The sequence below is a fragment of the Amphiprion ocellaris genome, chromosome 11 (assembly GCF_022539595.1).
Source record: "Amphiprion ocellaris isolate individual 3 ecotype Okinawa chromosome 11, ASM2253959v1, whole genome shotgun sequence".
Lineage (NCBI taxonomy): Eukaryota > Metazoa > Chordata > Actinopteri > Pomacentridae > Amphiprion > Amphiprion ocellaris.
This window is the reverse complement of record NC_072776.1, coordinates 15,176,908-15,202,405: the sequence shown is the minus strand read 5'-3', so window position 1 is coordinate 15,202,405 and position 25,498 is coordinate 15,176,908. Positions and strand designations below refer to the sequence as shown.

At 39.0% G+C, this 25,498-nt stretch overlaps 2 protein-coding genes across 3 annotated transcripts; one reads left to right on the top strand and one right to left on the bottom strand.

Annotated features, from left to right (window-relative positions):
* Nucleotides 1–702: 702 nt before the first annotated feature.
* On the bottom strand, nt 703–9,588 carry chpfa (chondroitin polymerizing factor a). Its single transcript, XM_023275232.3, has 4 exons — nt 9,092–9,588; nt 6,742–7,306; nt 5,036–5,218; nt 703–4,862 (listed from the first exon to the last, which is right to left on the bottom strand). Exons 1-4 carry the CDS (start codon nt 9,373–9,375, stop codon nt 3,600–3,602), a joined length of 2,295 nt encoding a protein of 764 aa, XP_023131000.2. The 5' UTR covers nt 9,376–9,588; the 3' UTR covers nt 703–3,599.
* Nucleotides 9,589–14,934: 5,346 nt separating this feature from the next.
* On the top strand, nt 14,935–24,110 carry LOC111571837 (pyridoxal kinase-like). 2 transcript variants are annotated; one of them, XM_055015120.1, is made up of 11 exons: nt 14,935–15,188; nt 16,680–16,734; nt 19,379–19,483; nt 19,698–19,781; nt 19,888–19,922; nt 21,146–21,231; nt 21,353–21,398; nt 21,492–21,603; nt 21,946–22,082; nt 22,236–22,302; nt 22,657–24,110. In XM_055015120.1, exons 1-11 carry the CDS (start codon nt 15,108–15,110, stop codon nt 22,806–22,808), a joined length of 960 nt encoding a protein of 319 aa, XP_054871095.1. In that variant the 5' UTR covers nt 14,935–15,107; the 3' UTR covers nt 22,809–24,110. The 2 variants fall into 2 exon arrangements, with proteins under 2 accessions (XP_054871095.1, XP_023130986.1); XM_023275218.3 differs by having other exon boundaries at nt 14,936–15,188; nt 22,761–24,110.
* The last annotated feature ends 1,388 nt before the right edge of the window (nt 24,111–25,498 follow it).

Here is a 25,498-nt window from a genome sequence, read left to right as displayed (position 1 = left end):
CAAAAGATGGTTCTGGGAAGACAATACAGGACTAGTCATAATAAAGCACCATTATCTCGTCGGGAAAATTGAGGGCTTTTCCAAACTTCTTGCAAATTGTGTAATTCTGTCTCTTAAAATAGCCTCTAGGTGAAGCCAGTCCTTTGTGGGAAAAAAACCAAAAAACATATTTTTCTAGCACCAGTTTCTGGAGGGCTTGAAACAACTGTGCCCACGTGGGAGGAGAAAGTCCTGGGATTGAACGTAAAACGAAGTACAAAATAATGACTTACAATTAACTCCCAGCTGCTCTGTAGTTATGTGGTTTTACAGCATGCCTCAGGGTAGTGCATATAGACCCCTGAAATAACTAAAGCTGTAATTAAGGTTGCGACGTTTTCCCTGTTTTTACCCAACCCAGACATCAGGAATACCTCGGGTCTGACATGGGCAGAAATACTAAAAGCTGTCCTACTCAGAATACACTACAAATCTGAATGAGTCTGAATTAAAACCATGTTCTTTGTATTTTAAATGTGCTTTCTAAAAGTTGCTCAGTCCTCAGGACATAGCAACCAGCAGTCGGTACAAGTCCGGGACGTAAATGTGTTCTTCTACTGACACCTAAAGGACAAACTGGATGTTGTAGCTACAATACAGAGATGTAATGATTGTTGTAGAATGTGTTATTTTAAAACAGCACAGACAATAAACGAGAGAAAATGGTATTTCCAAATATTCTTTATTTAAAAATTATAATAATTCACAGTTTATTAGGAATTACAGCACACAATTACATGTGACAGACATTAATAAAATGTATTGCTTTGGTTTTTTCGAGTACCCACGTGCATAAAACAATGTAAACCAATGGGTCCAAACAACAATGGAATTCAAAAACTTGTAATTGCCTGTGTTTCGGAATGAATTAAATTAATTACTTGATTCAAAATGAGAGTGAAAAGCACAGATTTCATGGCATAATTTCAAAAGCATTAAAGACAAAGTTAAAGCATATGTTTGATTTGGTCACAAAAATATTAAAATATCAATTGCTGTGTAAATAAAGCTAAAAAAGGTTTAAAAATAGAGTGTCTATAAAATATTTATACATGTACAGAGAATGTCAAGAAACCCTCAGTTGGTGCAGAAGTATTTAGAATCTGCATAATTCAGGAGATATGACAGATAAATAAATTATGGACAAAATACTTAAGAGCCTTCGCTCAGCGATGTGTGTTAAACAACACAGGGTGATTAATCTGCCGCTCCCATAATTTTAGGCTTCTCGTGTCTACAGAAGGCAAAGACAACGCAGATCACCACAATAACTTCATACTGTAATCTCAGCCCTCCATGTTTCACAGTGGTTAAGATTCATTTTTCCAATCCCGCGCATTATTAGCATCATACTCTTCGAAGAACATTCATACCACGTCAGCTGGTGCACTGTCACAGTGAAAGACTGCTCTCAATAAGAAAGAGATGCGTTAGAAAATGAATGCAAAAAGTCAGCAAAAACCTGACCTCAATGGTTTGTGTTCACATGGCAGATAACAGAAAAAACTGTTTAGGACCACCGCTGTGGATGTAGTGTTTCCAGCATACGCATTAAATCCAATTACAGTTAAATAAAAGGACTTGCCTTAATTTTATGTATCTCAAAGTACATTTGATGACAAAAAGTGTCTAGTGTCAGCAAAATACATAAAAGGTCTTGTCAAAAGAAATTACAGTGTATTTACTCAGCATTAAACAGAAAGTATGAGTCATAAACAGTACTTTAATACACACACTGCTGTATTTGAGGCAAATGTCTTTGAAATGAGAAGTCAAAGTCCTGTCCTCCACAGACGTCTATCGAGCTGTGTTATCTGTAGTATTGCACATTAGAATATACTAATAACTCTCTGGTGTTCAGTACCGCTACCTCCACTACCTCTCAGTGATGTAGAAAAGACCTCCCAGAGGGTTTTACTACAGCTGGGAGAAAGCAGCCATTCCTACCACTGAGCTCACTAAATGGAGGACAATGACACCATTCAATGACTTAGAAAATCTTTAACAATACAGTCCGACATACTTTGGAACAGCTAAACATTTTTCTTTTAGGTTATATAAACTCTCTATACTTGGTGATGTGGAAATGTCTCATACATTCTTAATTTCAATCATTTCTAAGCTAATTAAATTCTATGTATAAGTACCACTTACTTCAAGGAGGACTCTTGGGAAAAAAAAAAAACTGGGCAATCACTTCAGACAAGGTGATTTTCCCTGCCATTATTCATTATTCTCCTTTGCCTCCTGCATGTAAATTTCCTTGCAACATCAAAAAGTTTCAAGGAGAGAAACACTCAGTAAATAGAACACTAGAGTGCTGGCCTACTGGATCACACACATCTTTATCTAGTATATATGGAGACCAACAGGTAGTGTCCAGAAAACTCTTCCCTGGTTCGAGGCACATGTGCAGCCTGTGGAGGATTTCAAAGTCGCCTATATAAAGTGTAAAGTTACCAAAGACCCCACTTATATCTCCCAGCTGTAACAGGCGTAATCCACAGTGAGAGGTAATATCTCCCATTCATTCAAACAGGTATTAATGCTGTAACAATATTTAAACTCTAATGAAAATAATCTGATGTGCGTCACCTGAAGGGTGGACTGCACAACCATGCAAAGATAATTTCAGTACAGCTAACATATGAAAAGTCAGTGTCAAGGCACATGTACAAAGACGCACTTTTGCAAATACTTAAATCAGTAAATATCAAAAGTGCAAAGTTTCGACGCCCCTGTGTGAAGGGGCAAACCAGCTGCGGTGCAATATACCAATGTAAGTCTATTTGAGCCAGTCACTGAAGCTCCAAATTAAAGTACCTTTGACATTAACATTAAATCAAAGCACATTCTTTAAATGCGTTGCTGCTGCTGCTAGTACCTCGATTCCACCGAAAAGCCACAACCCACTAAAGCTTTTTTTTGTCACTTGCAACTCATTGTTTTGGTTCATTTGGTTTTCTTCAGCAGCTGTCTGCAGTAGATTAGCTCAAATAAGCCTAATGCTTGCAAAACTGTAGAGCGCAAAGTACCTCTTCTAGAAGTTTGTGAACCCAACCAAGGATAAACTCCCAATGAATGCCAGCTCCAATGGGTTATGTACGGAGCCCTGTGTGGTGGACGCTTTAACCACAAGAATGAAAACTCTCTGCTGCTGTGAAGTTCTGTTCTCTACTTGTCAAAATCGCTTAATGCAATTTTGAAATTTGTCAGACTAGCAACAATATTTGGTTCTGTATGAAAAAGTATTATGTCAAAGGGTTTCTTTAGGAAAGTACTGCATTCATTTTTCCAAACTAGCTAAGAATTCAAGCAAACCAAATAGCCCTTGATGCACACAGGAAGATACAGAATGTCAGGCGGAGTCCCGTATTCAGCTACAACCCCAAACATGGGTTGTATTTGGGGAAAATGTCAGGTTTAACGTATGGGTGGCAGTACATGTGTTGCTCCTTTTCTCCCCAAATTCTAGCTTGCACCCAGAAGCTATTACAACAAACACACATCTTTGAACATCCATTTAAACACTTCCAGGAGCAGAGGTTTCGTTGGTATTTTCAAGTGCTGTTTCCTTGTTCTTGCTCAAACAGCAGTATGGCGAGCTGGGAGCGCGAACCGATGCCTTCCAAGTTGCTCTGAACACATCTATGATAGATGTCCTCGCTGAGTCTTGGGTTGCAGTCTTGGTAGTGGTATTGCTGATGTAATGCTGGCTCTACTGCTCTGAATACATGTAGGCCTGAATACTTTACGAACATGTCATAGATATCCAGGCTCTCTAGAATCTCCTCGTTCTCCTGGACGTCCGCCACCATTCGAGTGCGTGTCGTCATGTAATCCGAGTTGTAAAAGCACGATTCCTCAAATGACCTGCGGTCAAAATGGCCAGCATCCTTGACCAGATCCACTGTGGCTGGATGTGGCTGGTTGTGATAGGCCACATCGGGGTTGAACTCCTGGAAGTGGATGGGGAAGAAAACCTGCCAGTTGTTTATGGAATTCATGCGACAGCGGTTCAGGAACTCTGAATTCATGTTTGTGGTGACTTTAGCCAAGAAGAACAAGGTGTCGACTGGGTGTTTCTTTGAGATGATGTCCATGAATTTGATCTGGGATGGTGTTTCCGTCTTCACACTTATCCACGGGATTTTTACTGTAGAATATTTCCGTTCATAAGCATTTATCTGAGCCTTCACACTGGCAAATATATCATTCTGGTTAACTTGCTGCGCCTCCACTGGGTCATAAATAAACAGGAACGTTAAGATGGCGTTTTCGTTGGTCTCAAAGGCGTTTGAGGCAAAGACTTCCAGGAAATGACTGACAAAGTTCCGGTCTTGCAGCGCAAGAGGTATAATGATGTGGACCCTTGTAGCTTCGGTGACGTAGGGCATGGGAATGATCTCTATGCGGCTCAAAGGTCGCACAAGGTGAACCCTCTTAGTGATGGAACGGCTGTGACCTTTCTGATTAACAACTTCCAGCTGAAGGTCTAAGGTGTACTCCATGCCCCTGATGGGGTCGAAGCGCCTGTAGCCATTAATCAGCTGCTGCTTCTTCAGGTGTAAGGTGGGCATGTACTTCTTGTTCAGCTCTGCTATGGCCGTGTCAATGACATCAGCTACATCCATGCGGTCAATGCCACGTAGCTCACACTTGGGAGAGCCATCGATGCACGAATAAATCTCCTCCTCTGTAAAGTATTCCCACTTCAGAACCTCAAATCGAGACTTTGGCTCAAACGGTGGATTGATCCCCACTGGCCACTGGGCGCTTCGGTTGCCGTCAAACGCAACCACACTCACATTCTTTATTTCTGCCTGTGGAAACACAAGAAGCATTCAAATCTATGCATGTCAACCCACTATTTCCACAATCAGCACAACACTAAATTGTGGTATTTGGCGCCAATAATAGAAGCGAAGAGAGAGAAGCCAGGTTTTTATTTTTGACTGATCCACAGGTGATTTGTGACACTTGAAAATCAGCTTACCTGCAGCTTAGCAATCTCATCGTAAGTCTTCTGGAGTTCAATCTCTGTGAAGTGTCTGTGCAGCCGGTACATCTGTTCAGGGTCAGACACTGGATGGACGGTCAGAGCATTCTTAAACTGTTCACTCTGCTCTTTACTTGGATCAGAGTTTTTTCCCAACTCATAATGGTGGTACTTAAGTCCCTGAAATGAAACACAGAGACCTTTTCATGAGGCATGATGGCATGACAGAAACATGCCTAATGTTATTCCAAGCTCAGCTGGTATTCTGCACTGCTTCCACTCAAACAAACATTACATGCCATCTAGACAGCATCTTTGGCACATCTCCATGGCAAACAGGCTGGTTTCGACCACAACTGCACAGTGAAATGAAGACTGAGATACATTTTGTAACAATAAAATGCTATGATTATACAACTCCAGACATTTATTGTGAAAGTTTTGGCCATTTTTAAGGATTGTGTTTGGTCTGGTACTGGGACATTTAAAATACACTTCATCTTACTTGATTTCACCACTGAATTATTCGATTATTACCCCTTTAGTAGGAAGGAAACAAAAGGCTGACAAGTTAAGAATTTAAAGGTGAAACCAGTAATACAAGTGACACAATCCCATTTGCAGCGGCAGCCATTTAAGCTGAAAACAGAGTAACTACCTAAGTAGCTTGAGTGATTTAAAAAAAGTGAATCCAATCTGATCAAGCTATTAAAAGAACAAGAATGCTTAACTACGCAGTGTGACCACTCTGTTGCAAATGTTTGCCAACAGCTTACGGCCCTGTAGTTGTTCACTTAGTGAAGCATTGTCCGTGGCTAATTGTCATCAGTGTTCTCTCTTAGTTCAGAAAAATGGATGTCTGGCTCCGTGTTCAAGCTGTTTTCTTCACCCATACCAGGCCTTTTAACTCCCCCCTGCCTCTCTCCCTTATCTCGGAGGCTCTGCTGGAGCTCTTATGGCTCAGAGCACTTTAGTTAGCCATGTAACTCTCTCTCGGCTGTGCAGCAAGATGGTTTCCTGCTTAGGGTGAAGGCCAAGGAAGAGAAAATGGAAGCAAAAGCATTTTCAAATCTACGGAGCAACAATAAAAACTAGGCATGTCCAGTATATTTTGTCTGAATGATCAAGAGGATTCTTCTGTAACGGCGAATTTCCAGCTTCGGTATGGTTACAGCAGCCGGTGCTGAAGCACGCAAACAATCGCCTGAAAGGGCACTGCAACAGGGCTTATTTGACCTTAAATGTTAATGACATTAGAGGAGCAGAGCATGTTGACCCACAGGGGATTTTCACACCATTGAACCTAAGCTGAACCTTCAGCTGTGCTCTCTTCGCCTATTTACCTATTCCACATCGCTGTTGGAGCTGTGGAAAAAAAAAATGTAAGGCTAAAGGGTATTAGCAATCTACTCTGTAATATAAATACCATCTCTATGCCAGCGTGGCAATTACAGTTTTATATAGCTGTCTGTCAGTTTTAAGTGTTGTCCCTGGGGCAACCCATGATTTCTACAGTGACAGCTTTGCTTTTCTGCTGAAAAGGAGAACCCCTGCTGTAACCTGTCACACAGTTGTTCTCAAGGAATCTTTGAGCAGTTTTTCTTTGTGGCAGAACAATCATTTAAACTATGAACTGCTTTCTTTTATTCCCTTTAGAGAAAAAATGACGATGTATTACTGAAAAGAGAATACACTCAGCTTACCTCATACTCACTGACACAGTTTTTGTTGGTGTAATCTATGATGCACCTTCCGAGCCACTCGTCAGGCCTGGCGCTCAGGATGTCATTCCTGCAGTTTTCCAGGAAAGGCTGGAGTCGCAGAAGCAAACTTCGTGACAGAAGATACCCAAAGCCTCCATAGCAGTACTTCCCTTCCATCTCCCCGCCGATGAACTCCTCAGGACTGCCCATGTAAAGCTCCCGATCCATGCTCAGATGTTCCACCAGGGATTTGACCCTGTCAGCTTCCGTGTAGGCGTCGTCTTGGACGAAGTAGAACCAGTCATATTCATTGATGCAATGCTCTAAAATGTATTTAATGGTCTGAAACATGTTCCATATCTGTCTCTCGTCTCCGTGCGAAACCACAAACATGCCATGAGGGACTTTGCGGTTGCGTGAGCCGGTGAAGAAGATCACCGTGTCCAGGTGATGGCTAATGGTGCGATTGACGGCAACCCCCAGAGTGTTAATGGTGTTTTTAGATGTCAGGACCCCGACGAACAGACGCTCTCGCATCCCCAGCTCCGTGCTTATGTACTTAGCCCTGAAAAAGAAGTCAAACAGCTGCTGAATAAATTCTGCTGTGCATTAAAAAATGACACTAAAAGAAATAGTCGGAAAACCTCCAATTCTCTAAATTGATGTTACACGAAAAGACATTATTTTGACTGTTTTGCCTCTATGGCTTTCCTGTTCACTTCATTAAGTGAATGTAAATAAATGTGTATGGCGGGGGTGTCAAACTCGTTTTAGTTTAGTTAAGGGTCATTCAATTTGATCTACAGTGGGCAGGATCAGTAAACTCAGACGATAATAATCTATAAATAACAACAACTTCATTTTTTTCCATTTGTTTCAGTGCAATAAAAGTAAATTATGAAAATGTTCACATTTAAGGAACCATCTTTTTACAAAACATTATGAACAAACTGAAATTTCTTAAGAAAAATAAGTTACATTTCAACAATATTATCTGTCAGTTTATCGTTTACACAGCGGATCTCAAAAGCACACAACATTTAGTTACAGGCATCAGAACAATTAAATATTTTACTTTATGATCAGAACAACTTGTCAAGGTCTAGAAATCATTTTAAATTTAGGGTTTTACAAATTTAGTATTGCAAATGATGTTTTCTCCATAATTTTTACACTTTGCTCAGTCGTCCTGCCCCAGATGTGGCCCTCTGGTGGGCCAGGTTTGACCCATGGGCCATATGTTTGACACCCCTGCTGTATAACAACAGTAAAACTGTGGTTCTACCCATCAAATTCCCAATCCCAGTGCTGGATGATTGAAATATCCAGATGCACAGACTAACAAGAAAAACCACAAGATCTTTTGAAAAATAAACATGCAAGAACTTGCAGTGATACACCTTTAACCAGAAACCAACTGAACCTTTATTTCCTTGTTATTCTCTACATTGCATCAATAGCGCCCCACATTAGGGCTGCAAGTATTTGTGACTAATTTGGAAGACAATGAAAAAAAAAATCATCAGCAACATTTTTCAAATAAAATGCAAAACATTTACAGATCCCAGAATCTCAGACGTGAGGATCTGCCTCTTTTCGTTGTCGTGTACGATAGCAAATCAGATATAACTGGAATGGTTGACTGTCAGCTGGACAAACAGGACGTCAGAACACGTCAGGCACACAGGCTGGGGATAATTCAATGATGAAAAAAAAAATCATTAGATGCAGCTACCAGTTACTGAGCAAACCACTGGATGGCACACGATGCCTATTAAACATGGGCTGCTCACGCCTCTGAAACCTTCAGCAGAACTCCTCTGGGGGGAAACGACTCTTTCGTGGAACTGCAATGAAATTCAACCACCTTGGGGTGTGAGGGCAAACACTCAGACAAGGTCTCTATCCAGGAAATCTTGGAAATGTTTGCCTAGTTTGCATAGAAACTGTAAGTGTGGGCAGACTGTAGCAGCAAAATATGCAGTTAATCTCAGCTCTGCTCTGGAAGTGGGGCAAACTTCACATTTGGTCAGACTTTGTGTGGAAATTTGGACATCTGGGACTGAATTTAACCCAGTTACAGCTGCCGTTGAGCTGACTTTTATTAGTTTTGTTCATGATTTTGCTACTTTAACCTGACAGCCAGTGGAACCTGAGCACATGGCATATAAAGTGCAGTAACACGGAGGCTGGTTTCATCATCATCAGTGATCATTTAGTGGGGATGAGCTGCGGCCTGCTGCTCTGGAGGCGATAATAACATGACCTGGATTTAACACAGCCAGCAGACATGCAGTGTGTGAGCGCTGTGTCCGTGTGTCCGCCGGTTACACTCAACACACACACTCACCTGAAAACTTTCTTCGGGGCGCTCGGTTGGACTTGTTTGTATGGGACTATCCTCGGCTCGAAATCCTCCTCCGACTCCACTTCGTTGACAGCCGATATGGAGTTTGGTTTTCGGGCTCCTTTGAGGAGTCCGTCCTGACCCGAAGTCACATCCTCACCCTCGTCTAGATAACACGCTTCTTCAGTCCAGTGTACACTCAGTAAACTCAGCGTGAAGCCCAGAGAAACGCCGATAATCACCGGGCCGAGCGACCGCAGGACAGAAATAAACAGTGAAAATCTCATTTTGAGCGTCGGGCTCTCTCCGGCTGACGGTCCCGCTTCAGTCCGCCGACAAACAGGCCTCTGGTCCGGGACACTCAACTGTACATCAAGTCTGAAGTCAGCCACTGGGATCCAGAGTCAACTTAAGAAAAAAAGATGCAGCTTCTTCCTTAAATTTTTACGCAGGATTGTTACGTGTCAGTCGGGCTGCTACCTGGCTCCTCCCCCCGCCTGGTGTTAGCATCAGAGGCGGGTCTAGTTGAGCGGCGGGCGGAGGGATACCAAGAGGGACCCGCTGACTGACGGCAGGTGAACAGGAACTGAAACATCTGTGTGCAGCAGGTGACTGTATTCATAAACTATATGTAAACTGTATATAAAGTTTATCTGAACTGTATAAACTGTGCTGCTGCTTCTTTACTTTACATTACCTGGCATTAAAATAACAGTGTTAAACTCAACAGAGGTCGAGCCTCAATGCTTTCAAATGAAGAAATAAGACTGATGTTACAAATTTACCCAAGTTAAAGACCAGATAATATTAGCTATTTTATTAATTAACCTCACTACTTTAAATATTAGTCAAGTGAATAATTTATTTTAATAGTTTACCTGAGTGTACAATACTAAATATAATACAAATTCGCCTAACAAGTGTAAATATTAAGCTTAAGACCCCACAATATCATATAATAATATATATTTTTATACATTTAAATTGCTAATTTACATATTAGTCAGATAGATTTATATTTTATGAATTTACTTGACAATTTTAAATATTACAAATATATATATACATAATACTAATTTTCCCAACAAGTAAGATTAAGACCCCCACAACACTATTTATTTTATAAATTTACCTAATTTAAATATTCATGAGGTAAATTATTCATTTTATTAGTTTACCTATGCAAATTTACCTAACAAGTTTAGATATTAACTTTGTGGCTGTTTTAACTGAAAACCAGGGCACAAAAATAACAAACCAGCCCACATAATAATCTCTATAATATCTAAAGATCCACCATTCACAAAAGGCCACTTTTACGCACTAAAAACTTTAATTTACATATTGATAATAGTATGTATCTTTACTTTTTCTATTTTAGATGCAAAACAGATACTTGTGTTGAAGATTATTTACAGTGTAGTTTTCCACTTGTACTCAAATAAAAGATCTATATTCCTCCACCTACTGTTTACATGACATGCACACTTCCCTCTGTGAACACTGGAACATCTTCGGTGACAAACTGATACCAACAGGGTTCTCCTGAAGGCCACAGCAGGTCCTGTCTCCCACTGACGGCCACTGATCATTATCACTGCCATAAACCTTAAATTCAGTCAAATTCTAAATCAATTTCATTGCTCATAATTTCTACCATTGTAACTGTAACTATGCTCTTTCTTGCACTGTTCAATTTAAAACCCAATTATTTTTTTCTCCAACACACAGCCATAGCACATTTTAGGGATTTATTCAGACTTTAAAATAAGTGCAATAAAGCACTTACACACTTTAATTTTCAGCTTGCAGTTTTCTCTAGAAGCCCGTTATTAATGATCTGCTGGAAAAGTAATCAGTCTGTATCAAAAAATTGAAGTTTCTCTCTGCAGCTGTTCCATGTGTGTTTTATTGATGATTGACTTTACACTCATCCACCCGGGTCATGCTGCTCTCTGTCAGCCTCTTTGTTCCTCACCCAGGTGTCAGGGGCTGTAGGCCTTAAGTTCTGCTCAGTCGACCCCTCGGCTGCAGCTTTGTGAGTCTTTTTCTGAAACTCGCTGCCCCTGATCTCACCCATCTCAGCGAGACCTCTGTTCTCTCTACGAGCCCCTGACCCACACAGACTGAACAGCAGAATAACTCCTGATTGTCCAGTCACTGGTCCTAGATTGATCCTTCTGCAGGGCTGTCTTGTTTTATTTAGTCTTGGAATTTTATATGGAAGATTTACATCAACTGTTTTAAGTAACGGTTTCAAAAAAACTGACATGTTTAATTATACAGTGGGTCTAGCATCAGTGCTGGTGATATTGTGCAACATGCTGCAAGCTCATAAAGAGCTTTCTCTGTACGCAGCTGTCTTATGAAGTCATAGCTGTGTACATAGAAATGTTTGAGCATTCATTAATAGACAAAGACCCACAAATATTTCACTTTGAACGAAGCAGATTGTTTGACTATATGAGGCCAAATATATACAACCAGTCAAATGTTTGGACACACCTTCTCAGTCAATGCTTTTTATTTGTTTGTATTATTTTCTACATTGTAGATAAATAATGAAGATTAACACTTTTGTGTTTATAACATAATTCCATATGTATTCTTCTATAGTTTTGATGTCTTTAGTATTAAGCTACAATGAATAAAATAATGAAATAAAAAGCACTGAATCAGAAGGTGTGTCCAACCTGTTGACTGATAGTGTATATATATAAAATATAAATATATAGAAAGTGCCCTGTCTTAGGACATAGCAAGGGATCTTTACATTCTCTATGTGCATTTTTTAGCTGGCATCTTACTTCCATTGGCTCAAACACAAAGCAAATCCCTGTTGTCTTCTGCCCTCTGGTGGGAACCAAAATACCTACCACAATTCATCTGAGTTCGGACCATAAATGAGTTACTCAGACAGCTGAAATGTGATCAAGAGTCAGGGGTTGGCATTTATTACTGGTCACATGCTTTGTTTAATATAAAAATTCTGATGATGATTGATGAGTTATGCTTTAACTTTGATCATGAAAACCATGTCAGTTGCTTAGTATCAAACAGATTCTCTTTACATCCAGTGAATCAGTGTTACAAAGCAATTTATAACATGAAATGATGAAATTCTTTAAGCCCTATAGGGTGAAAATGCATTTTTATTGTGTTTTGTGGTTGTTATAAACTTGGCTGTGTAAGCTAGAAGCTGTTAGATATGAAAATATTTACTTCTGCCATTTCCTGTTGTCCCCTACAACTAGATAATCTCCCGGCTTTACAAGCCTGTAAGAATTTGGCTGAGCTGCTACATTCCAGATTTGTTCCAAATAGAAGTCTAGCTCAAATTCTATATAATCCTGCCCCTTCACTGCCCACTGCTGCTCAGTCCACTGGTTTATTTACTTTCTAGAGCTGTTTCTGCTAACTCTAAAATATCTCAGCCACAGTCAAAGCACAGCAAATGTTCTGTCGGCTGCAAGAGTGAACAAAAGAGTTTACATGCACTCCCAGCATCTGAGGAACTGAAAAAGAGTGGGTTATTTTATTACAATTGTTACAACGACATGAAAATCATTTGTGTTAGCCAATTGTGTGGCTAATATGGCTAATATTACCATTAGGTCTGATCATATGCTCACAGGTTGGACGTCTGTGGAAACTAAAGATGACAAACATTCAAAGAAGGTAGAAACTTTAAGACTGATTTAAAACCAAAAAACAAGGACTGGGTTCATTACTGTGTTTTCTGCTTCAGTGCAACCTAAACTCAGCCAGTGTTTACATCTATATGCTTCTAACCTGGTCTCTTTGTGCACATATCATATATTTTAATGCAAGCAAATTCCCAATAAAGCTGTTTTCATTTACATATTTTCCTGTGTCTGTTGTCAGTGGAAAGGCTATGAGAGAATGACTGAAATGCAGACTATCAAGATACAACCAGCCGTCACTTTAGCACCCTTTGCAAGTGACTGCTCTGCACAACTAAATATATTTTATAACCACAACATCATCAGACAAACTCTCTATAAACAGAAGTTGAAGACAGTGGTTGTGCTGTGAATTCATCAATCTATCCAATATGTAAAATGATCTCTCAGTCAAAAAGTTGGAAGTGATAAAATGTCCTGATCTCGCACTTATTCATGTCTATGTTTGCTACCGTTGTCAGATGTTTTTGTTTGGTCACACTGTCAATCACAAATGCAGAGAAAGTCTTCCTGAAAGGGGAAAGGACAACAGCAATTCAGCTGCGTTTAAAGCTGCAGACACTGAAACAAACTGTTAAGAGCAGAGCTAAAACCAGGGGCTATATTGTTGTGGTAAAATGAACCATTTCTGCAGTATTTTGAGATGAAAAATTGAAAGAAGCGCTCTAGGGATACGTGACATTTTCAGTAATCTGCACAGTGAAATGTGGGACCTTTAAATGTGGCTTACAGACATTGTAAATGAGGCACGATAGCATTTTCTTTTGATTCATTACCAAATTCTTATCAGTGCAGATTTTTTTTGCCGTAAATTCTTTAATAGTTTTAAGCCAACTGTATGCAAGTGCTTTTTTTTTATAACTCGGTTTGATATATTTTCACCAAGAGAGGGTCTTACATGATGAGTTTAAATTACTATTAAATCTTTGGTATGTGAGGAATGAGTCTCCCTAGCATTCATATACAGTGCCATTTTCTGGGACAGGTTTCAGTATTAGCCAACTGTATGTCCACCATCATGTAAATATAACAACTGTCTACAAATATGTATTTTGATGCCAATGCAGCCCCTGCAGAGATGCCTGGTCTTCTATTATTGGCTTTAAATATCATTCAGTGGTTTTTATTTAATTATTTTATACATAGTAGATTAATACTGAAGACAGCCAAGGATAGGTCAATCTGGAAAGTTTTCACAGATACACACACGAAAAAGATAGAGTTTTGGCTTTGCTTCACAGCATATTCCTATTTCCTTATAAGGTAACAACTAATTGCACTGAAACTGCTAACTCAAGGTTGTTTAAGGGTGGAAACCATAATAATCCTCCCTATGAGATACCACCAGTAACTGCATCACATCACAGTCAAAATAGGAATAAGACTAACTGGTAGACAGCAGAAAGAGGTTTCTAGGAGGGTTCTTTTTACAGGGGGGAGAAAATTGGATGAATCATATGCCAAGAGATATGGACATATCTGTGCACCAACTAATGGGAGAACTAAGTGTAAACCACAGTTTATCCCAACCTTTAGCCAATCACATTTCAATATTTGAATCATATGTTTGTGTTCTATAACCAAATACTACTGTATGAAACGTTCTGTTTATATCAGACTTTAGCCTTTTCTGGGAGGCTGTTTCAAACAGAAAAGGTCCTTGTACAAGATTCTTTTGAGACACTGATATTGGAATATAAACAGCTTAACTGGAGAGAAGTAGGTTGTCTTCTGTCTCAAAAAACAAACACGCTCAACAATATATACTTTCTCATTTGAATTAATGAAAACATCTGGAATTATGTAGTAAACAAAAAAGCTTGAAATAAGTTTTATATTTTAGATTCTTCAAAGTAGCCACTCTGCTTTGATTACTGCTTTGCACACTCATGGCATTCTCTTGATGAACTTTCATGAGGTAGTCACCTGAAATGTCTGTAGTTGTATGCCTAACAGTTTGTTTAATCATCCATTCATTTTAATTTACGTAAGTAGCTTGTTTTCTGCTACTGAAGAAGTCTTTTTAAGAAAAAATCTTTTTTTTAACAAAAAGCTGAACTGTTTCTGGCTGGGCGCTGGTGTCTCCCACATTCCTAGCGAGCCAATGAACGCACCACCTTAGGTGTCCTCCTCACTGCCTGCAGTAAAACTGTAAATGTCACAATCAGCAGCGCCGCTTCTGCCCTCCAATGCTGGACTCATTCCCCACATGCTGAGTAGCAGCGTGTCGGATCCTGCACAGATTTTTAATGCCTCTTTAGGCTACACAGCGTCGGTTCTCTGTTGTTTGGTGTTTTTAAACGCAGTCTGCGGTCATGGAGTGTCGTGTGTTGTCCATTCAGAGTCATGTTGTCAGGGGATACGTTGGGAACAAGTCGGCAACATTCCCGCTGCAGGTAAGAACCGGATCTTACTGTTCAAACCGACCCGGTGGTGCCCAGAAAGAGGACAAAACGGTTTAAAACACGCGAAGAAAACAGCGTAGAACATCGGCCTGGTGCAGGATGTGACTTCCTGGTTTGTAAGAAGAGTATGACATCAACTGTACTGTTAACTCAACGACCTTTTCTGCCCTTAAAAACACAGGCCCTTTACCATTTAGTACACTTTAAACACTTAACTTGTTAGACAGTTTCTGCTAGCCTAAAACTACCACAAATGAACTATTTCACAGCATAATATATGGTATTTACACATTTCAATATTATTTCTAGTCAGGTAGCTTATTAGCCTACTATTTATGCTCATTCTCAACACATTATAAAGGGTAGGTACAGGTATCACACAGAGAAAAGCATCCCTAAAAGTTAAAGATGTTGTTTGTGTTGGATTTAATCACTAGAGGAAAGTGCAGTCTCTGGAAAGTAATTTAAGTCATGCTCCGTGGTTACAGTAGTTTTTTTTTTTTTTTGTCTATATGAAAGGCAACAAAGCAACAATAATCAGTGTTTCTCTGCGTAAAAGACTAATGAAAGTGCTACAAAGTACACTGAAGTTTTAAAAGTGTTTGGAGTGAATTTACCAGTCTTCTTTTTTCTTTTGTAATATGGCAGTGCAAATTACACTTAAATTAAACAATTCAACATGATTTCTAGTCAGGTTGCTTGTTAGCCTGCTATTTATAATGATTCTAATCACATCATAAAGGGCAGCTAGAGATATTAAACAGGGTACAACAGTCCAAAAGTTGTAGGTGTTATTGTAGTGTTGTTACTGGTTATACTGTATTTAATTTATCATGTAGATAATCAAAAGTAATTTAAGTCAATGTTCTACATTGTTGTAGTAGCGTTTTGGCCAAGCATAACGTGATTTCAAGGACTACCGTAACTTGTGCTGAAAAGTTTTCAGGATTTTTAAAGTTAGTTTCCATGTCTAATCAAATGTATATAACTTATAAAAAACATTAATTAGTAAATCCATTATAGTGAAGATCATATGTATAACCTAAATGTAGTCGTTGCTACTTTATGATTGAATTGATAGGTTATAAATGTGCATCATATGACTACGCAGGTCTAACAGTAAAATCTGACTTGATAATCTGTTTTATAGTTCTTATTACTAACAACTTTCATAACTCACCTCATTTATTTTTGTATTGTCCATATAAATTGTTATTTTAGGTGCAGGTTACAACGTTTCAAAACTAAAGCATTTGTTGGAAGTATACGCAACTTTGTCTAGTAAATGACTGTGCAAAATGTAAATATAGTGAAATGACAAGAACTCAAAGTGTGGGTAAAACCTTCTGTGTTGAGCAGCTCTTGCAGTAATACAGTGTGCTGTTCCCACAGTACAGTTAAGCTCAAAAGTTCATTCACTCCTATTCTTCCAAAGACATCGTTGCTCTGTTTTCACAGCTGCTTAAATGCTCTTTTTTTCAGGTGCTGGGCTTTGAAGTGGACTCCATCAACTCTGTGCAGTTCTCCAATCACACAGGTTGGCGAGTGATTTATTGGAGTTACAAAGTGTTTTCCATTCACTTTCACAAAGCAGGCTCACTCCTTCACTACTGCGTAATAAATCAACCTTTATCTCCTCCGTTGAACTGTGACCGTTTGACTTTACCGGTGTGTTGCATGGATTGCAAATGGGCTTCATATTATAAAGGTGTACTGTAAAGCTTTTGATCGTAAGTGTTGCTGTGGAGCTATTTTTTGATGAGCACATCTCATGAAGATAAATATCTGTGCTTACGTGACTGTTCTTTACGTGTTTTAATGTTGGTAAAATATTTATCAGGCATGGTAATACCGCTATCTTAGTTCCTAAGACATTTGTTGCAGGCTGGAAACAGAACATCTGTTCACATCTAGTTAGGCCTGTTATGTCCAGTTTAATAAAACTTGTGTTCATGCTATTTAAGCTGTTGCTCATGAAGCAGCAGAAAAAGTAGGAATCAGTAAAAGTACAAAATTACATTGATCACAGGAAAACTCCCTCGCATACATTTAATGAGGTGCTTGGCACGGCAGTACAGAGATATTAACAGAGTTAATGACTGTTCTTGTACTTTGCCTTGTTAGTGCAGAAGCCTTTGGATGAGTTGTGTATGCATTCTTTATCTGTGGCAGTGAAATACACTCACTGTGAGCATCAGCCGGATTTAGAGGAAGGGACCTGGGTGCTGTGTTTAACTAGAAAAGTTAATGCGTTTCTAAGAACTGCCACCTCTCAGGTTCGTCCAGTGACCCGAGGAATGTAACTCCAAAGTCAGAGCATATCTATAGGGCTGTGGTGTATGACATGAATGCAGTTAAACTTATACTTCCCTGCTTACTTACATTTGCTTAAAGTCAAACTTGCAATAGTTGATGTTAGGCTGTGATTTTTATACCTACAAAATATTAAATTTAGGTAATTTAATTGTCTTGAAATAGATTTAGAATGCAAATAGGTTGAAATCGCTACAGTACATACATATAAGTAGCAATAACCAACAGAGCACTATACAGATTACCCTATAATAGATACATAGATTATTATATAGAAGGTTCTTTCTTGTATTGGCATGTGTGGCTGCATAGATACGAATCCCAGACCTAGCACAGAATGCTCAGTGAGGTAAAAAATGAACCCCACAATAACACTAAAGGCCTGAAGGAATCTGTGGAGCTGGTTAGCATGTCTGTTTATGGGTCTTCCATAAGCTAATCAAACAGGCATTTTGTCCATTAACTCCAGTTTATTTCCCTTGTGATTTAAAGACAGCAATCATTTCTTTAACGGTCATTTAAGAATGTCAGAGACTAATTAAAAACCACTTATTGTTCCGAGGGCGTCTACACAATCCTCAGAGAAAAATATTCTGTACACTGTCTCATCAAAAACATTTGTAACATATTTGCTAACTCATTCCTGTGTTTCACCACCGCAACAAAATGTCAACATGTTGGGTACTAGGATTGAGAACAGAGTTCAACTGAGGAAACTATGGCTTAACTTTACGGATTCGAGAGAAAACTTTGTAAGTTCTTTTAGCCAGCCTGGGTTTTTCAACAAGTGTCCCTTATTTAACTTTTAGACAAATAAGAAAGTATGCTAATACATGCAGGCCACAAACTGGTCCCACAGATGCACTATGAAAGCCACACAATTAGCCATTAAAAACTGTGAGGCAAACAATAGCATGTTGCAATTAGTGGGCTCAAGACACTTGCAGAGATGATAGGATTATTATTTGGGGTTCATGTGCCAAAGTATGTGAAGAATGTGTTTTCACCACAGGGACAGAGACACACAGAAATCATTTCAATCAATATAAACATCTGCTCCTCTGAAAGAAAAACTACTGAGTTTTGAACATTTGGACTAAATTACACTACTGTGGGAGTCTAATCCTACTTGTCGAGTCTGCTTGTTATGTGTAAACAATATTAATATTCAGAAATGTTCGCTCTCAGCGGAGGCATTAGTTTACACACCCCTAACCACAGCACATGTTTCTACTTTGCTGTGAGCTTTCTGTTAAGTCCTCACTGCTGGAGGCCTGCTCACTGGCTCGGGGTCAAGTCGGGGCTCCATGTGAACTCTGTTCTCCAGTATACCAGAGTGTGTTTGTGTCCATTCTGTGTCCAATCATTTGCAGTCAGGACAGCTTTTGAGGGCTCATTCTAGGTTAATGGTGAAATGGAGACAAAGGAAGGAGGGAGCTGCCAGGCAGAATACAAGCTTCCCATTCAGTCAGTGAGGAGGCCCCGCTTGGCTCTGGACAGCACAAAGAGGAGAGGGACCTCAGCAGAGGGAGTTGTGGGGGAAGATGAAGCAAGCAGGAGAATGTCTTGGTAGATTTATACACTGCAGGCTAATACAAAATAACACGGTCTTTAATGGTTTAACTAGTCCAAACATTTGTGGCATTGTCCTTCATTTATCCTCAAATGGTCTGAAAACACAATTCTCATTTCCCAAATTCAAAACCAGAAGTTGTCCTTGACATATCGTAAAGTGCTGCATGAGAATGTGAGACCTTTTTTTAAAAAAAATATGCTTTCCTTCTATTTCTTGTCTTTGTGCTTTTAATCAAATCCATTCAACACTAAAAACTGACAGATGCCATGTGTCCCATTTCCTCTCTTCCCAGGCTATGCCCACTGGAAAGGACAAGTCCTGACGGCAGAGGAGTTGAATGTGCTGTATGAAGGTATCAAGCTCAATAAGGTGACCCACTATGACTACATCCTCACAGGTGAGTCTGAGGATTGTCTTTTTGTAGACTTGGGTAAAGAGATGTGGATGTTAGGAAGCACTTTACGCTCACAATCACTTGGTTTTGACCTGAATTAGATACTTCAACAGAGTGCAGGATTTTCCAAAGTCACTTTCGTGTTGACCTAAAAATGTTTAAATTGAGCTGCTTTGTGTTTATTTTCTTTTCATTGTCTTGACCTTTTTCCTCAAAGGGTACAGCAGGGACACATCTTTCCTAGAGATGGTGGTTGATATTATTCAGGAGCTGAAGAAGGTCAATCCCAGCTTGGTGTATGGTGAGTGTAAGATTGGGTTTTCATTTTGAATAATGAAACTTGACAGAGTGTAAGTTGTTATTTTTGGGTGATTACAAAGTTAATGTTTGCGATTTCTTCTCTGCAGTTTGTGATCCTGTCATGGGAGACCACGGTGCTATGGTAAGTGTCCTACAGCCACACCATACAGCTGATCACATTTTAGACCATGGTCACTTGGCATAATTGGTGATGTTAACGTTGAAAATGCATCAACATCACTATTTTTTTTATCAGCACATTTTTTTTGTTTTTTTTTTTTAAACTTTAGTTCATGACAACAACATGTTTTTCTTCAGTGTCATTACGCTGTTGTGTCTTGGCGTCAGTCGTTTTTGGCTCCAGTCACTGGTTAACTGCAGACAGCGCTACAGTTTTAGGCAATGCTGGCGGAGGCAAATTCCAACACGGTTCAGTGTGAAAGTTTCCAAAGAGTCAAGGCTTCAAAAGAACGGGAGTAATTCGGATGACCACAGAACAAAACGGCGATTTGTACACTGCTGCTGCGATCTGCCTTCCAAACTGCTCAGACAGCTGAAGAAAACACAGATGCTGTTTGCCACGGAGACACTTTACAGCTTTTTGCTTCTCTCCTACTCTCTGTGCTCATATATACTGCATTATAAAACAGCTGAAATCCCAATTAAACTGTTCTCATTTAGATCTTTATCTGTTTCTATTGTCAGACAACAGAACTAATATGAAACTAACTGAAACTATATGTGTCCTGACAATGCTGATGACAAAGTTGCCATATACATGAGTTGAAAACAACGGCTTTGCTGTGAATTCTGCAATATTTTCAGAGTCAAGAAATTACAAAACTAAGTCATAGAACAATTACACAATAAGGAGAAAATGTGTTGCTTTACCTTATCTGTGCTTGATAAATATCCATCGTCTCCATGTTGTACTTTGTTTAATATACAGATCTAATGCTTTCACTTAAAGGGTTTAATAGAATATTGGATTGGTTTTGGCATTGCATTACTGACTCATATAATAAATCTCCTTTTTTTAAATAACCGGAGTACCAGTTTAACCCTTCAGTTTTGCAGTTTAATATGTAAGCTTTTGTTTACATTTTGTATCATGATGCATTATGCAATGAGATACAGTTGGTTTAACTTAATAAAGCCTGTGAAAGAAATTGATTGATTATTCAATACAAAGTAGTTGCTAGTGGAAGTCCTAAAGCACTTCATAAATGATATTGATTCCTTACATCTGTAGCTTTCCATTTGTAATTATTGTGTTATTACCGGTGATGTTATTTATTGGACAGTTATTCTGGACAGTTTGACATTTTGTAAAAGTAGCGCTTGTTTTATTTCTGTCTGTTTCAGTATGTTCCAGAGAACCTGCTGCCAGTCTACAAGGACAAAGTAGTGCCTTTGGCCGACATCCTCACCCCTAACCAATTTGAAGCAGAGTAAGTGCATTTTAAAGCTTCATAACCTGTGAAAGGATTTAAGGGCTGTGTGAGTGTGTGAGGAAACGGGTTTAATTTTTTTTTGTGATTGGTACATCTGTGACTTTGTGTTTCTCCCTAGGCTGTTAACTGGGAGGAAAATAAACACAGAGGAAGATGCTATTGAGGTGAGTATTGTAAACATGTCCTGCTTTGCTGTATTAGTTTGTGATACCACCAAGTGCAAAACTTGAGAACTTGGGACCTCATCTGTTTTCCAGGTGATGGACTTGCTTCATAAAATGGGTCCAGAGACTGTGGTCCTCACTAGTACGGACCTACCCTCCAAAAATGGGGACCAGTTCCTGGTGGCTCTTGGGAGCCAAAAAACAAGTAAAGTACCAGACCAACTGTCTCTATACAGAGTGCTTACTTTCTGCTTTTCAAGAACACATTTGGAATTTGCTGTAACTTGATTTTGGTTTTTAATTTCGTATGGGAAACATTTGTGTGCATACTGTCTGACCATTTTTGATAAAGAGGACAAAATTATTGCACTGTAATTGATGAGGTTGGGATGCTGATTTAGGGCACTATAATATATAAAGTTCAAAGGCATAAAAATGTACAGATTTCTGACTGGTAGTGTAGATAAAACTATTGCTGAGTGCAATTACAACTGCTGTCCCCGCTCATTGCTGATCATCACTAGCCTGTCTGTCCTCCTCACTGCAGAAAAACCAGATGGGACCAACACCAATCAGAAAATTTGCATGGACATCCCCAAAGTCGATGCTGTATTTGTGGGAACAGGAGACCTTTTTGCTGCTATGTTGCTAGCCTGGACTCACCATCACCCCAAGGACCTGAAGGTCGGTAACACACTTGTACATTTTCCATCAAAAAACTGATGGAATCAAATTATTTTTGTGGAGGTGGCAGTCCTGCATGCACAGCCATTAAATGTGTTGTTACTGTGTTTAATAAATCAACTGTAGCTCACTGTAGTTTTGTTTTCTTCACAGGCTGCCTGTGAAAAGACTGTTTCAGTCATGCACCATGTCATTAAGAGGACCATTACTTACGCTAATGGTAGGGTTTGTGTCTGTTCATTGACGTCAGTTTGTCATGAGGTCTCTCTGCTTTGTCTTCCAGTTGTTTTCTGAATAAGTTGTTTACTTATCACTCCCTTCTGTTGTTAATACTCTCCCTAAACAATTCATGGCAAATGTCCACCAATACTTTACATCATGTCGAGACCACTAGCATATTTCAGATGACGATTGTCAACATCTCAACTGATTGCGACACCCTCCTTATTGTTGGTCATTTAATTATTTTATTTGTGCTACTGTTAAGTATTGAATAAAACCTATATTTAATTAGACAGAAGAAAACAAGCAATGTTGTAACTGTAATTATATTGTTTGTTGTATACCCGTATAGAAAAAGCCGAAAACCAAAAATTGCCCTTTGACTTCTGGTTGACTCGTCAACCACAGTCCAAAAACCAGGTGTTTTCCTTCAACTGCTCTTCATCTGTCTTTCAGAGGTGGCTGGCCCTGGGAATAGGCCCAGTCCTGCACAACTGGAGCTGAGGATGGTTCAGAGCAAAGCCGACATTGAGAATCCCACCATCGTAGTGCAGGCAAAGGTTTTACAGAAGTCTTCATAACGAAGACAGTAGCATTTCTGTGAACATTCATATTGTGCTGGTACGAATCTGCGTCACATCTGGGCAGTCTGCCAGACACATATAGGATTTTCACATCAAAGACTGTCACGTGTCTCTGCCTTACAGAATCTTTGAAGGAGTACAACTGTGTTTTCAGAAGTGGTCAGCAGGATTTGTTGTACGTACGTTCTGCTCACAAACACACTGGTATCACTGCCATATGTGTCTGTACTATGGCCTGTGTAGACATTCTCTGCCCTTGATTCAAAATAAAAAAAAAGGACATCAGCCAACTATGTTTAGGTTTAAGATAGTGTAAATGTACTCTAATCCTCCTTGACATAGTGAAAATAAGTTCTTGCTGTAAAACAATTCATTCCAGTTAGGATGAATAGGAAACCAGTAATGTATGCATGAACATGCCTCCACTTGTTTTGACTATGGTACGTCAGGAGTCGTCACACATACTTCCAGTGTGATGCTCACAAGGCATTATAAGCACTTCAGTTTACTGTCTGTAATAAAATGAAAACACTCTGGCTTAGGCCAGAACACATAGTGCAAAAGCACTATTCATATTTTTCTGAAATGAATGCATGCAGTGTGCTTAAAATGCACTTGGGTGTTTTGTCACTTCAAGTGTTACCATCTTACACATTCACACTGGATGCATTATAAGCGCTGAGATGTTTATTGTAACTCCCACAAAATGTCAAACATCTTATGCAATCAATATGTAGTCCAGTTTCGTTGTTCCAAATTATTTCACTTTGTTTTATTTTTGACAAAAACTAACTTTAATGATAATCATGATAATAGCTGATGTCAAAAATTGTTGTTTTAATCAATTTTCTGAAAAGGTTTTTCACCTCGTTTTTAATTCTGCGATGCTTTCTTAAACTAGCAAATGTGTAACATGTTAGATCCATGTCTTAACATCTCAAATTGAGGTATTTGCACAGATAATCTTTAATATATTTACAAATGGTCATTGTTTTCAGTCTTGAGTGTTGTCATATCTCAAGAAAAGAGTCAAGAGACCACGCTGTATAATAGCCTTAACGGGGTTAGGAAGGCTAGGAGCACTGATTGTGAATGTTTTTGTGTGCTAACAACTGATCCTCACACATAATGTTAGAATGTCAAGTGCCAAACCTTTAGCCACTGCTCTGATATAGAGCAGTATAAGAACAGAAATAATAAAATTACTAATCTTTTACTCAAACTGTGTTGATTTTATTTGTATTTTTTATTTATTGGTAGATAGATCAAGGTGTGTCTTCTGAGGGCATGATTTTTTCATTTTTTTTTAAGATACCTTTTACTTTCAGGTCTGGTAAGTCTGGGTAAAGGCACACATCACGATCTGTTCTACAAGGAGCTAATTGTTCCCTGACTTGCACAAGATATATAAAATGTGCCATGATTGCGTTTGAATCTAGCCTTAGATTGTGAACAATGTTTTAAAGATGAAAAGTGTGAATAATAAGAAAGTACGGTACATTAGCAAACCTTAGTTGTCTGGCCAGGTGCTTACTATGTTGTGATTAGGGCCAGGTGGCAGAGCTCTGTATTGACAACACTAATCCACAGCATGAATAGCCAGCATTAGCCCAGATACTCAGATGGCCCAATATTTCTGCCCAACTGTAACCTGAATGCAGCAACAAAGTTCTTGAGACATTTTATTTGTTTAGTATGCACAAGGTAGCTCACATATAAAAAAAAAAACCAAGACTTTGTAAAATAGAATGGATGAATTTGATTTGTTATTGTATTTCATGTCTCATTCTCAGTTCAGCAAGATGAAATCTAATGTGTATGTTACCGAGAAGATTTGTAACACTAAATGCCACAAAGGGAATGAATGTGTAAAGGAAGTTTCTAATTCCTTCGGCTCTTCTGGCCTCCAGTTTTAGCTGCAGCTATGAGTGTACACCAGCAGAGGGCTAAAGAGGTCTAAAGTTAAACAGACATGTGCACCTGCTCAGGATGTGACACAACTACTGACATGACACTGGCTATTCAAGCACACAGTACTGCAAGGTTGGGATTCAAGAGGGGAAATGGTTATAAAGGTTAAGCATTAAATTCACAGGCAGAGTCAAGAAAATGGGTAATAAAAAGTGCAAAGAAAGGCTAGATGTTTTAGACAAAATTGAGGGAAAAAACTGCTGCAGGTTATATTGAGAATACAATGCCACAAATATCAAATTTATAGGCAATTCTGCGATGTTCCAAAATATTACTAAAACTATAGGTCATTTCCTACCTTAAGTACTTGTGGATAGCAGTTTTTATTATATTTGTTTTCCTTTTTTAGACAGAAGGATACATTGCAAGTGTAGTAAATGTCAATAAATGTCAATAAATTAGATATTTTCAGCAGTTTAAGCACTGATCTGGACACAAGACTGTTGTAGCAGGGAATCAGTAAAATTGGACATAATAGGCCCGCATCTAAATTAATTTATTCTACTTTTAACATATTAAAGCTTGCAGGCAGGTGCAGGACTGCATAAATACATTTTTTCCTCTAAATATTAGTGAATTTAATTTATGTCTGAAAATAAACGAGGGGCCGGACCGGATGTGGGACAGGCCACCTTCAGA